Source organism: Calypte anna, chromosome 1, assembly GCF_003957555.1.
Source record: "Calypte anna isolate BGI_N300 chromosome 1, bCalAnn1_v1.p, whole genome shotgun sequence".
Classification (NCBI taxonomy): Eukaryota; Metazoa; Chordata; class Aves; order Apodiformes; family Trochilidae; genus Calypte; species Calypte anna.
Window position 1 is genome coordinate 33,390,886 of NC_044244.1, and position 14,984 is coordinate 33,405,869.

At 42.9% G+C, this 14,984-nt stretch overlaps 1 protein-coding gene across 2 annotated transcripts in view; it reads left to right on the top strand.

The window, feature by feature from the left end:
- TBC1D30 (TBC1 domain family member 30) overlaps window positions 1-14,984 on the top strand; it is a 53,471-nt gene that overhangs the window by 18,734 nt on the left and 19,753 nt on the right. The window contains exons 1-3 of one of the 2 annotated variants that reach the window (XM_030445288.1): window positions 7,314-7,675; window positions 13,341-13,402; window positions 13,791-13,856. In XM_030445288.1, coding sequence (XP_030301148.1) covers window positions 7,516-7,675; window positions 13,341-13,402; window positions 13,791-13,856 — 288 coding nt within the window. In that variant the 5' untranslated portion in view covers window positions 7,314-7,515. Of the gene's footprint in view, window positions 1-7,313; window positions 7,676-13,340; window positions 13,403-13,790; window positions 13,857-14,984 lie in introns of those variants that run through there. The other variant, XM_030445280.1, reaches the window with a different exon arrangement.

The window sequence follows — 14,984 nt, forward strand, 5'->3', positions numbered from 1 at the left end:
GGAGGCGCCGAGAGGTTAGAGGATTTTTACACAAAAATATAACTTACAAGATTTAAACATATAACTTACATATAACATATAACTTATTTTACATATATTTTTAGGGAGAATTCTCAACCCTTACACGTATTTTGGGGAGAATTCTCAACCTTCTTTCTTTCAACCTTCTTTAAGGGGAATTAAGCATACCCATATATTCGCTCGATGTCAGCCCCTTTCTGGCAAAGTGTCCGCAAGCTGTCTGAGCACTCTTCACAAAGTCTCTGCAGATTGTCCCAGGCACTTGCCCTCTATTCCGGGGTTTCTTTCCTCATGGGCCTCGGGATTTAACCCTTCCTCATGGGATTTCCCTCTGCTCAAGGGCTTAGCCTAGGCATATTTCACAAAGTCTCTGCAAGTTGCACCAGGCACTTTTCACAGAGTCTCTGCAAGTTGTTCTTCTAGTTATTATTCTCCCTCCTGTATCTGCTCTTCTGGCTTGGTTTCCCTCTGTTCCGGGGTTTCTTTCCTCATGGGCCTCGGGATTTAACCCTTCCTCATGGGATTTTCCCCTCTGCTCTGGGGTTTCCTGTCCAGAGAGCTTGTTGATCATACCTTACAGGGAGAATGTTCTTGCAATTTCTGTGCCAGCTAGGTTTTCTGCAGGCTGCCCGCATTCTCCACCAGAAGAAGCGGAAGGAGCCCTTCTTGCTCCTAGGGCTGATCCTAAGGCCTCGGGGTTTAGCCCATTCCTGGACGATGTCCTAGGGCTGTTCCTGGGGCTCCAGGATCTACCCCTTCTTGCCTGCTCCTGGGGCTCCTCGAGCTGTGGGCTTCTCCATCCTTACTGAAGAGTGAGAGCTCTGTCTGTGGGTGTCAGCTGCTCTCTTATTGGCCCCCTGTTCCTGCACATGCTCAGGAGGGAGGCCAGACACAGGTGAACCCACACCCACTCATCAATAACTCAGGGCACCTGGTCCTGTCTCACTACAGCCACCCGTTGTACCCAGCCTTTTGGCACTGGTTTCTCCCACTTGTGTGCTTAGACTTGGTGAATTATCAGGAAATTTAGTTCTTCTTTCCTCAAACCCAATTTGACTTAGGAACTACAGATGCTGCAATAAAGTGGCTTTTTTAATTGTGTGGTGGTGAAAATTGGTGAGAATAGGTGAGTTAATAATTTGTGATGTAAAGCATCTGAATATTAACATATTCCTAGTTCTCAGTGTGATTGTGTTGTAGAAACAGGTTTAATAAAAGCCAGTAGTTCACTGCTGAGTGCTTTCCTAAAGAACTAAGGAAAATGGGGGCTTCATGCTCTGTTGGATTGAGTGTAGGTCTAGGAGACAGGTACATCAGTTCTGCTCTTGCTGGCCTTAGCCCTGGTAATGTACAGAGGTCAAGTCTTTCTGTACCTCCCTCGTTCATGGAAATATCTCTTTACAAATGGAGAGGGGTTATAGGTGGGTTCATGAAGGTTGCAGGCACGTCTCTACTTGTGTTTTGGCAACCTGTGATGCTTTGGAGGGCTCCCATATTCCCACCTACATGATCTGATTGCGTGAGCATCTTGTGCTACTCTAAGAACAACCTACAAATTGAGGGACTGTGGTCAGCCTTACCTGCACTGATTCACTGCCTACAAATGTGGTGCCTCCCTAGATGGGAAAGTGGTTGTCACATCTCCACCTTTTTGTGCTGTGAACTGCTAGAAATTGCTTTCACAACTGAGTTACAGATGCCTTCATTACAGCTGTGTGATATTTCAAGTGTTTTCATTGATGCTAGAAATTTTTGGCATACTTCTTGGGGTATATTGTATCTGCCAAAAATTTCAAGAAGCACTATAATTACATATATTATTCAACTTGAAATACACTTACTACACTTACTAGGTGTTACTGTCTATTGTTCCCAAAAAACAAATTACAGCATGTATTTGTGGGCAGGTGATATTGGGGTCAAGGTGACCTGGCTCTGTTGAAAGGACCTTCTCTTTGCTCATCAGTCCTGTCTTAGTCTATGCACATGTGCAGTATGGAAGGCACGAGCAGATAGTGTGTATTGGGAGGGAAGCAGGAGAATGACAAAGACAAATACTAAAGATCATAATGAAGAATCTTGATACTTGAGTTCTCTCTTGATTGAATCCTGATTGTAATAAGCTGAAGGATCATGTGTACATACAGTTGCGAGCTTCTCACAGGAGTAATAGGCTTGTATATTAATTTCCTGTTGAAAGAAATACAGTACAATAAGTAGTCCTATTTTAATAGTGTTCTCTAGATCAGTCCTCAGTAGATTTGGCTAAACAATGTGCAGGTAATATATTCTCTTTCATACATCTTCACTATAACAAAGCCCCAGACCTGGGAGCACTCTCTGGTAAGATAATTCTCCAGATCTTCTCTTTGTCTTAAACCCTTCTAGAAAAGTCAGCTTTTTTAGGGCTTTCTTAAAGAAAATGTTCTTTTAAAAAGTGCTTACTGTGTTATCAGTTTTTGAAGGGGGAAATAACTAAGGTTATGTGCCTGAAGTCTAAAGGAAGAGGAAGCATTGGACTAAAACTGAGTTGGTTTGGATTCACATCTCAGCTCTGTTGAGTGTTTCCTGATACTAATCATTTAAATCTTGGTTCTTTGTTTCTGAAAATCATAGATGCTATTTCCTGCCCATTGTGTAGTTTATGTTTGGACTGAATACCTTTGTAGGCAAAGATTGGCTCTGCTTTTTTTGTCTGTGATATTTAATATAGGGCGTAGTGAGGGCCTGACCTCTTTTGTGACATTTATGTACAAAGTGATACAAATGATGACTAACACAGTGGAAAAGTTTAAAATATTCATGCTGTATTGATGAGGCACTGGTGTGTCAACACACTACACTATTTTCCTGAGCCCTGCTTGTTGAAAGTGGGTAAAATGAACCTTCTCTAGGCATGAAGACAGTAGCAAAACTTAATTTTTGCATTGGTTCTTGAACCATGCCTTGTCCAGTAAAACAAAAACCTGGATTGCTTGTCTGAAAACAGAGAACAGCTAGATGGCAGAACTGAATCTGTTAGTCCAAAATCACCTTTCTCTTTCTGTGTAACACAGATTGTCCACTCCTACCTGTAGACTCCCTCCTCATGTGGTCATGCAGCTGTGGATATGTGGAACAGTGCCAGCCTGTGCTTGGTGGTGCACCCAAAGGTTACAGCTAGCTGGTGGATCAGAATGTCTGCTTGCCTGCAGTGCCTGAGGTGGGGAGTCAGTAACAGAGTCTGTAGAGCAGCACTGGCAATGCAGGAGGTGATGGGTTACTGGCAGAATGAGGTGGGAGAAGTGCTGGCCTATGCCACCTTCAGTGTCAAAGAGCCAACAAGCCAGAGGCCTCTTTTCAAGCTGTCAGAGGTGGCTCCAACTTGTGAGCTGAGGGAGTGTAAAGCTCCATGTGGGCCATGCTTGTTTTCAGGCTTTTGGAATCAAGCAGAAGGAAGTGGGGCTAGTTTTGATAGAGGGGATGTTTAATGACAGAACACGGATAGAACTGGGTAGGATAGGAGTTTTGTTCTCCAGTGGTGAAGATGGTTTAATGGGCTGAATGTATTTAGAATAGTTTTGCCTCCTGGGAGAATATCAAACTGCCTTATTGTTTCTTCCTTCCAAAGTGGACACATTTAATTCCATGTGTTTTCTCTTATATACTACTCTATGAAAGGGAAAGCTTTTCACTTTTGAAGCTCATGATGAACTAGGATGCACATCAGAACGTGTTGGTGCAGATGTAAAAGTCTATGATTTGCTAGCTTCTGTAGAGAACATTTGAAGCCATGTGGCAATGAGGTTGCATTTTCTGGTTCCATCTTGAGGGCTCTTAAAGGCAGTATACAGAACTCTGGGGCTTAGCAGACAACAGCCCTATGATGTTGTCAGTGCAATAGGTTTTGCCTTGTGGTTGTAATACTTTTTTCCCCCTTATCCTATTGATATATCTTTCTTTCTGATATTTGCTATATCAGCAGCTGATGTAGTGATGCTGCCCAAACATAATTTCTAAAATGCCTTGGGATGAAACATATTGCAGTATTAACATAAGATATATTTATTACTATTTTTTTTATGTATAGGTGTTCCTATAAATATTTTGGCTAACACAGGTGTCCAGAATCATGGCAACAAACTTTCCCCCAGAACTTTCCCTGTGAATCAGAATCACGAGAGTTGTGCACATTTTTCTGTGACATAGAGGGGACAACATGGAGTTCATGAAATACAGTGATCCATCTGAAGGTGTCTTACCATTTTTTGTCTTTCGATAACATTCAGTCCTCATTGCACACATTACAAGAGAGCCAGGGACTGCTCCTTGCAGTTTTCCTGGGTTTGGGTAGTTGAAGCTCCATGCAAACAAACATGTCCTTTTCTTTAAAGCAACATTGGTTTATGGCCCCATTTCTGCTGCTATTCCTGTCACTGCCCCATCTGTGTGTGTTCATTCTTCCTTTCTATCTGCCTGGTTTTTATGTCATTGTTTCAGTGCAGACTGAAGAGAAGTGGGCTGAGGAACAGTGAGGTTTGAGGGCAATGGAGCAGGTTTCTCTGTTTCAGAACCTGCCAGTGATTGTAAGACTGATCACCAAAAGGCTGATTGTAACAATTGAGCAAGTTATATGAGTGACCTAATATTTGTTATGAAGTATGCTTTGGCCTTAAAAATGCATGGTTAGCTGGTGGTGGTAATACTGCAAAGAGACACCAAATGAGGACATAAGTTTCCTCTTTTTTTGTGGAAGTGAGCCTTTTGTGTCACAGGGAGGGCAGAAAGCAAAGTCCCCGCTTGATTATTACAAAATATCTAGAGCTGAAATATCTTGGCTAATCAAAACTGTTTGATTTTTTAAAAAAAAAATTAAGTATTTTTTTCTAAATCTGTTCTGAGTGTCATCTGTCTTGTCAGTAATTCCTGCTGGGGACTTGTGGGCATGGCCAGACCTCTCTGCATTGGTGGGTCAAACTAGATCCATGGTGGCTGATGATATCTTTGAGTTCAGGTTTGTTGTATTTTCACCCACCTGGAACTATGGTGATTTGTCTGAAATTTCCCTGTCGTTGAAGACTCTTCAAGTGGTGAATATGGAAAATTTATACAAGCTGCTGAAATGCAGTGTCATACTTAGATGTCTGCAAGTCCAGGGAGTGGTGCAGAACACATCTGGGCACAGGCAGATTAGAGGCTTTGCCAATTGGTGTTTAAAACCCAATGTCATCCACTTTTTTAGAAGCTAGGCTCTTGCCCTTAAGAAATGTATGCCTATGCTTAATGGGAGGCTTTATCTCTAAAATCCATTTGTGCTAATGATCCAGTGAGCCAAAAAACCCACATTAGTATGGCTTGGCTTCTTCATTTTATCTCCTGAAGTTAGTTTTTTGCATTTTCTTTCTTAAGAGTAATGTTGTGTTAATTGACTGGCATGTGGAAAAAGTTCCTTAATGGTATGCTGGTCCTTAAAAGTAGCCACATCCCAGGTTACAGAATGATTACCTCGATTGTTTCCTGTCTTCTTATATGGTGACAAGATGACAAGTAGGAGGAATAGCAGTAATGAGGACATGAATTCCCCCTTCAAGAGCTGGTTATCCTCATCAGTTAAACACTGATGTCTTTCTTAGAGATTATTTGCAATTGTTTAAAAATTGAAGGCAACATATGATTGTGTTCAGGTTAGTGTAATGACTCACTGTATAGATCATGAGGAATTTATGAAACTTTGTCTTTGGCTTCTGAGATTTTGGGCAACAGTATGTGGTGGTGTTGGGTTAGCTGGTCTTGAAATGATCCAAGAACGATGTAGTGCTGTTTGCATATGGTGCTTAAAGAAGAGGAGAATAATATTAGACCAATTACATGGTTATTTCTGTATTTAAATGCTTCTTTTACAGTCCAGTTGGTACAATCTGTACACCTAGGGGGATTAATTCATTCCAAATTTGATGCTCTAGCCACTAAATCATCATCTCCAGCTGGCACTGAAATGAAGTGATTTGCATCATCTACATCAGCAGGGAAGTGTCACCTTTGTTAAAAAAAGAACCACCGACACACAGACTTAATTATCTATTCAGAGTGCCAGCTAGCAGCTCAAGTGAAGTGACTTTTTTCCAAGACTGAAAAAGATATTTAAAGAGGCATGGTCAAAACCATGCTTCTCTGAAAAATCAGCAGTAACTTCCAAAGATACCTATAACTGGTATTTTAAAAGCCTTGTTTCTGTGCTTTATATTGTGTATCTGTTACATAATTGACTTCACTGCTTTTCTTCCTATTTTTTTCCTATCTGTAATGTGGTTCAGAAAATTAGCCTTTTAGTAAAGGAACAAATTGTTGTTTCACAGCTACAGATGTTGTCTGCTAGATTGAGACTTTTGGTTAGTTTGATTAATGCTTTGTGATAAAACTGCTCTCCTTCCACAGAAATGCTGAGTGGTTTAGATAGTAAAAGCTGTCATTATTTCAAATACTTTTCCTTCTTGTCAGTCAAACCCCTGATTTGAAATTCTGTATCAAACCCTTTTAAGACGTGGTTAGGTCAAATAGCACTGGAAAATGCATCTAATAACATGCTGTTGAGTAGCTTCTTTTAACTATTTAGCACATATCATCAGGAGTAAGTGTGGTTGTGGTTCAGATTCACAGAAAAGGCTGTTATTGTAGTTGAGGATGTTTTAAAGTCTCTGTGCTGGAGAGTCAGAAACACAGAAAAACTGCTCAGCCCCCTTGCTCTGCTGCTGCTGGCGCTGTCCCTGACCCCAGCCTGGCCTCAGGACCTGATCCCAGCCCATCCTGGCATGGAGATGCTGTTAACATTCATCAGTCTTCCCTTCATCCATGTTCTGGTAGCACTTGTGGGCCTTTTTGTGTACTTGTGTACCCCTTTTTTGAAATTAATAGGGGGACTAGTAGGGGGGCTATCTGTATATGTCCAGCTGTAGGCTGAAATCCAACAGGAGAAATCTCTTTGCTGGGTGTTTAGCTTATTTCCTCCTCAGCAGAAATTTCGACATTGCCTCCTGTTCACAGGCATTGAGATGTGCCAGTGCTTGGTGTGTGGGGTGATGTCCTGGAGCCCTTTGCTGCCGCCCAGCCCCACCGCTGCCGCCCGGGCTCCCTTTGTGCTTAACGGGAGCTGCTGCTCCTCTTCGCCTGCTGCATCCCAGGTGGTGCTGGAGGAAGAGGAGAGGCTGCCGGTTTATTCAGGCAGTGATGCTAGGATTGTGGGCGGGAACAACTCCTTTTTTTTTTTATTATTTATTTTTTTCTCTCCCCCCTCCTTTTTTTTTTTTTTTTTCCCCTCTTCCCTTTCTCCTCTCCTTGTCCTCCCTCTTCCCCACCTCGACTTTGCTGTCTCTGCACTGCAGATCCCCGCTAGCCGGGAGAGCCTCCTCCTCCTCCTCCTCCGCCGCGCAGCCCGCCCTGCCATGCCCCCCGCCCCGTTGCCCTAGGGCGAGCGTTCGGGTCCGGCTGGCGGGGAGTGCCCGGCGGGCCGGGGCTGCCATGCGGCAGGACAGGCTGACGGGCTCGCTGCGGCGCGGGGGGCGATGCCTGAAGCGGCAGAGCTCGGGCGGCGGGGTGGGCACCATCCTCAGCAACGTCCTCAAGAAACGCAGCTGCATCTCCCGGACGGCGCCTCGCCTGCTCTGCACCTTGGAGCCAGGTAACCTGCTCCCCCGTCACCCGCTCCCCCGTAACCCGCTCCCCCCCGTCCGTGCGGCGGCTGCACTCCCGTAAGCGGCTTAGCGGGAAAGGGAAGGGGGAGCGGCCCCTCCGCCTGCCCGCGGAGGCGGCACGGCTCAGCTCGGAGGACGCGGCCGGGGGGCGATGAGGTCCGCGGGTAGGCGAGGCGGGGGGCGGCGAGGGTAGCGCCCCGGAGGCGGCGGCCGCCGGCCCCGGCCCGAGGCAGATGGCCGCATCTCGGCGGCCGCGGCGAGGTCAGCCTCGGTGGGACCCGGCCTGCGTGAGGCGCCGCGGCCGCGGCCTGAGGCGCGGAGAGCGGCGGCCGAGGCTGCGAGGGTCCCGCCCGGTGTCGGGGCGAGGAACGGGGCCTGCGCGGCCGCCCCGGGCTACGGAGCGGGTGGAGACAGGTGCGAGGCAGCCCCGGAGAAGGGACCGGGCCCGCCGCAAGTGTGAGGCCGGAGGCGTCTGCGGGCCCTACGGGGAGGCAGAGCCGCTGCCCCTCTGCCCGGGAGGCTCCTTCTGCTCCCGGATCGCGGCTCTGCGCTTCAGCTCTCCCGTCGCCTTTCCGCGCTCCTCCCGCCCGGCGTCGCCGCCTCGCAGCGGTTTTGTGCCGCCTGGCTGTGCCCCATCCCTGCCCTCTCCCTCCCCTTTGCCCGTCGCCGCTTCCCGCCTGCCTCTCCCGGTCTCCACCGCCGGGGCTGTGCGATTCCCCCTCCGCTTCTCCAGACCTTTCCCCCTGAACCTGCTAACACTACGCTTGCCGGAGACCCCTCCTCCCACCCAGCCTTTGTCTGCCGAAGGGTATTGTCTGAATTACCAACTGTGCCTTTCCTAAGTGGGAAGGCATCAGCTCTGTGGCTTTTTTTTTTTTCCTTTCTTTTTTTTCCCTGAATCGTGCTTCAGTACCAAAATCTTTAAAGGACCAGATGGTCAGGCAACAACGTGTGTTAGCTCCAGGGAATTGGGCTCTCAGCAGAAGCACTGATGGGTGATCTTTACTGAATGCTAGATTCTAGTTCCCTGCCGTCAAAATTTTGGATCATCTGGTGTTTTTGTGAAGTATTGGAAATTTAAATTCAATTTGCAATGTTAGAGCTGTCACTTGTAGTTAAAGTGCTGTTGATTTGTTTGCCTAATCCTAGAGAACTGCAAAATGTGCAAGTCCAAGGCCTACTGAAATGTTGAGCAACACATAGAAATATGTAAAATTCAGTTTGCTATTGTACTAGCTGTGTGTGTGTCAGGCACACAGTGCTGACTGCCTCTAGTTTTGAGATGAATTTCAGATGCTTATTACTGGAAAGGTCTCAGATGTGTTCTGATACAGGCTTATGGGGTTGCTGTTATCAAGGAGATTTCCTGACTCATAATTCTCACAAAACCCTGCAGTAGTCTTCTAATATCTCAGGTAATGATGTTATCTGGATAATGATGTTCTTTTACTTACATTCCCACAAAGATCAGGGGAGATGATTTGAGGTGTAACCATGAATCCCATAGTCTTAGAGCTAGGAAATCCCACTGGGTTGGGGTTTCCATATTGTTCATATGTAAGTAAACACAATACTACCATTCAGAATGCATGGTTTTGTAGAGCAATGGAGACAGGACACCTAATGAGCCTTAAAAAAAAAAAGAATCATAGAATCATCTAAGCTGAATGAAGTTTCCTTCAGATTTTCTTGGTGTTTGTATCATCTGTGTGTTTATATTGAGAAGTTTCTCTAGACTGCAGATTTTAGATGTGCTTTGATACATCCCAGTGAGCTCTTGACTCCTGACAAAAGTGATTTCATGCAGTTACTCAAAATGCTCCTTTTATTTCTCATTTTCCAGAGGAAAACATTTACGGATAAATTACCAGGCAAGGCTAAGAATCTTCCTGAAACAACAAGCAATAATACAGTTTATGTTGCCACTTTCCCCCCCAAGTTTAGACTTCCTCTGCACACAAAGCTGCTTTAGGCCTTTTTCCTCCTTTGTTTTTGATAAAATATTTATCGCCTTTCCATGGGAGAGGTTTCCACAGCTGCTTTTAAGTACAGTCAGGAACCTAGTGATGTGCTTTTCTAAGTTTGAGGCTGTGGTTATATAGCTCACATGCTTACACCAGCACAGATTGTCCTCCTGCTTTTTTTTTTTTTGGTTTATAATTTCTGAAACATTCTCAGAATTGGCGTCATCCTTTTGTTTAATTTTGGTGAGGAGTTAATTCCTTCAGCCAGGTACTTGGCTGACAACAACATTTTTCTCCCTTCTTGTGGCTCATTAGGTGGTTCTGTGCTACATTTTGGTCAGGCAGGGGGAGACTGCTAGGTTTTGAGAATCCTAGGGCTATAATCTTCCCTCTTACAGCCTTCTGTTGTCAGGAGTCATTGTGTATTTTATGTGGAAAAGCTCATGGATCTGGGTTTTGTGGATTTTTATCTTCTTCTTTTTAAAATAGCTTTCCTACTGTATCTTCTGATGACCTGATTGCAAAGGCACTGAACAGACCTTATTTTGGCCTTCCCCTACCCTTCAGAAATTGACTTACCTAACACAGGTGTTTTTGTGTGTGCTTATATTTGTGGAGCTAATAATTCATATGTGTTCCCAACACATTCCTGCTTACGTGAGTTAATACATTTTTTAGGTGTGAAGCATCAGCTGAAAGTGTATGAAAAGGAGGTGATACTTAATATGTCAGGTGACACTGTAGCCTGGCTGGCTTGATGTAAAAGGGCTGAGTTGTACTGGCAGCTCTGACAGACACCAAGAGTAAGGACTATTGCTGTGTATATGATACATTTCTGCTAGGCTGTCCATGCAGAGGAGCTGTGAAGAAAAGTTGCCCTGGAGCCCCAAGAGGTCTTTTCTCTAAAGAGCATGTGGTTTTTATAATGGAGAGGAATGTGATCCCAACATGAAAATTTGTCAAAAAATGAGAAAATCCAGTGAAGGTGGGTGCAGAAATTCCATGGTGGGATTGGATGGGTGTGGAGTACTGAGGGGTGGGGAGAAAACCATCAGCAACTGTGCTTAACAAGATAGTGCTTGTACCAGGAATAAGTAACAGGCAACGAAGTGCTGCTCCCATGCTGTTGCCTTCCTGCTGATGTCCCAAGAAGCTCCTGGGTGTGTATAAACTTTCTTTGCTCTGTCTGTACTGCAACACAAAATGCAGCTTTTTACTTGCTGTAATCTTGTTGAACAAGGTTGTCATTTGTTGATTTTAGGAATTATTATCCCAAAATTATTTAAAAGGGACAGGAATGATGAACCATCCCTGTATGATCTGTGGCTCACTCCCCATGGCTCTTCCCCTCCTCTGTCACAAAATAATCGCATAATTTTATTTTGGGAATATTTCAAACTGGGAACAAAGAAGAAGGCACAGACTCCATGTCTTCTGTTAGAGGGGACACTACAGTACATGGCCTGACCTTGCCATATTAAAGAGAGTGCACCATGTAGTGTGACATTGCCACACTTCTTCTCATTTCTAGTAATTTTCATACCTGTCAAAATTGTTTGCTATGATTTAATAAATCCTCTGGTAGACAGAGATTTGAGGCTCTCACTTCAGTGTCATTTAATAAAGACAGACAGCAATCTGGGCCCCTGTGTTAGTGCCATGGTCATGATGTTAATGGAAATAATACTTCACCATATTCAGAGGTTATGTCTTGCTGTGCTTGATCTTTTGCAGACGTGGCTGACTCTTCTTGCATCTTTCTCTTGAAATTTATTAGAGCAAAGTTGTTACTGGGATCTCTAAGTCTTAGAAAACTGTGAAGTGATTTAGTATTTGGCTGCTGAGTTGGAAATGAATATGTGATTATTTTGGAAAGCTATTGCTTCTTTGCTACAAGGCAGTGTTAGATAACATGTCAACATCTGTTACCTTAACAAAAGGCATTCTTGGTTGTAGTATCTTTGTATCTATTAGGGTTTTCCAGTATTTACCTCTAGATTGCTTGGGAATGAGAATTCCTTTTTTGCATTTACAGCAAATGTGATACAATTTCATCTTAGTAGGTTACTGGCAGTGTTACATTGCTTTGAATTATTATGAAGAGATTTACCTATTAGGAGTCCCTGCTGAGTGCCATGGAATTATGGGGAAGAATACTAATAAACAGTTGCTTCCAGGAATAACTGTTAATCCTTTAATGTTTTTTCCAGGCATTTCTATTATGGTTTGAACCTTCTCTTTTTCTAGATCTGACAAGCAGGGATTGACACTTTCAAATCTGAAGCAGGGAAATGAAAGCACCAATCCCCATATCTCAATGATGCAATTATAAAATGCTGGAATTCTAAATGAGAAGTTTTAAACAATACTGGCATTTGTGTGAATTTTCTTTCTTTCTCTTCCCTCTCACCCTACCAAAGCAGTGGGGTAGGGGGGAAGAAAAAACCTTGAAGAAGAAAGCTTTTTCTCTAAATATACATTTATCAAGCAGTAAGGTTTTAAAATTACTTATCTCCACTTCAGTATGCAAATGCCAAAAGGGATTTTGCATCCCATAATTAGCAAATGCCACTGCAGTTTGGGTTTCTGCCATACACGCAGGCTTAGTCTTTCAAAGCACTGAGTATTACTGGTGAGTTGATAAGTATAGATTTTATAGACTTAAAACCTTGCAGGATTGATTTTTGATTTTTTAAAAAAATACCTATATATACACATGGCTATATTAAAGTAGGTATTTATGGAATCATAGAGTGGTTTTGCTTGGGAGGGACCTTGAGGATCATTGTTCAGCTTGACATTCTAGGAAGACAGGAAGCAATGCATAATAAATTTAAACATGGAGCAATAATTTCTAGTAGATTATGGAGGAAAAAAAATAATTCTGTTTTTTATCCTTTCTTCTGGAAGAAGAGAGGGGGAGAGAGGGAGAGGAGGCAGTGTTCAGCACCCGAGCCCTGGACAGCGGCCGCTGAAGGTCCAGGGAGCTGAGCACCGAAACTGGGGGAAATCAGGAAAAGTCCAAGTGATGCTGTTCTTCCTCTTCTGGCAGACCCCAGTGTCACAGTCAGGATCCACTGTAGGCCAAATATGAGTTCCTACTTTCTTATGTAATACTGTATTTTATAGACTTATTAGTGGGCGTGCTTTGTAAGAATTAAAGTAAGTTGCTTGTATGGGCAAAATAAAATCTAAGCTTAAATGAGGATTCTGACCAAATGTACTTTATATTGTGAGGCATTAATTAATATTAATTAATTAATAATTGTAGTATAATTTTTGTACCTCCAAATGAGTTTTGAGTAATACAGTGTCAAGAAGTTGAGATAGGTAGAAAGAAACTGTCTCTGTGGATAATTTTCTGTGAATGCATATGAGAGCTTGCAGTGTAATAATGTAGTTTGTAAAATCGCTAAGTTTGTGATTTTACAGTGAAATTAGTTGTGCCAAACTACACCATTAAAGAGGGTATTACTGTATTTGAAAAACATTTTGTCCTTGTACTTTTGAACATGTGCCTTGAATCTGTTGTGAAGAAAGTAATTAATAGAAAGAGGTTGAAATGCAGTTGTTGAAATATATAACTGAAATCTTATGTTCTTATTTAAATTGTGGGTTGTTTTGTTGTATTTTTTTTCCTTCTGAGCTAAATGAAATTAATGACCTTTTTTTTCCTTTTTGTTTCTAGGGGTTGATACAAAATTGAAGTTCACTCTTGAACCCTCTTTAGGTCAAAATGGTTTTCAGCAGGTAATTTGATTAATTTTTCTCTCGAGTTTAGAAAGAAGTGGGCTCCCTTCAATCAAGGTACTTGCTGTAATTCAGAGGTGCATCTGACATCATGATGTCAGCATATTATTTTCAATTGCATCAAGAGCTCTCCCATTAGTGTTTGGCAAATGTAATAGGCTTTCATTGTTTTCTCAGCTATCTCATAAGTCTTTGTGTCCTGGAATATTATGTAATTGTTGTGTTAGTAAGTAATTCGTATATATTTTCCCAGTGAGTGGCCTAAACAGTTAAGCTCTGAAATGTAAAATTAAATGAATGTGCATGTCTGCAGTGTTGTCAATGTTGCTGTACTGTTGAATTAAACTAATGTTGGATTTTATACATTTTTGGATGCTGTTGCTTTTAGTGGCACGATGCGCTCAAAGCAGTGGCCAGGTTGCCGACAGGAATACCCAAAGAGTGGCGCAGGAAGGTAGGTGGGACCTTGTGCTTTGTGGGACATAGTGCCTGTGGTTCCTCAGGAGAGAGAGGTGAATGACATCAGTGTGTTTTTTTTAACAAATATTTGGAGTTTTTAAGATAAAGTTGTCATGTGGATTTTTCTTAGTTTACATTCTTCAGTGCTAACCTCTCAGGGCAGCTGGAGAGACCAAAGAGACAGGTGAAAATGATGTTTTCAATAGTTGAGCTCTTTCTGCCTGAGGCTTAGGTAACTTATTTTGGTGCAGATGTTATTGCTTCATTCTGTCAGTCTCAAGGAATTGCATTGGTGAAGCTGTCTCCGCACCTGAAGATCAAATGAAAGGAGAGCACATCTCCGGTGTAAACTGTTATGCTATGAAGGTGAAGTTGATAGATGCTACTGCTGACAAGAATGCTCATGGAAACGTTTGATGGGGAAAAGGCAGATTGCCTAAATTAGGGAAGTTCAGAATCAGTAATGTGGAGTGGTAGAGTGCAACATTAATGGGAAATTGCACAGATTTAGTGTTGTAGGAGAGGGTCCAGTGGGATTTTGCTACACTTCATTGCTTTCTTCAACAATGTTTGAAGCTTAAAAAATAAAAGCTGTGTCTATTCATCTTTTCTATAAAACTGATTCAGATGATCTCAGATTTAAAAATGCAATTTTTTTAAAAAATAGCATTTTTAAAGCTTTGTAAATATATGTAGTTTCACATATTTTTGATGCATCACATTAATTTCCTTTTCCTGTTTTCTTTTTGCTATCTTTCCAAACTAAACTGTTCCTCTTTACAAAGGAAAATTGAAAGGAAATTGAAGACTTAATAGTGGCATCACTTTCCTCATGCCACTATGATTTTACTTTTAATCTACAACTCCAGTGAATCAACATATCCATCTAACAGCCTTTTTTCTTTCCTGAGACATTTTTTACCCACACTCCAATAAGTCTCTCAGACACTTTTCTGTACTGGAGTGGCAGAGGTCATAGAATGGCAGAATGGTTGAGGTTGGAAGGCACCTCTGGAGGTCATCTGGTCCAACCCCCATGCCCAAGCAGGGCCATCTACAGCTGGTTTCCAAGGACTGTGTACAGATGGCTTTTGAGTATTTCCAAAGAAGGAGACTCCATAAC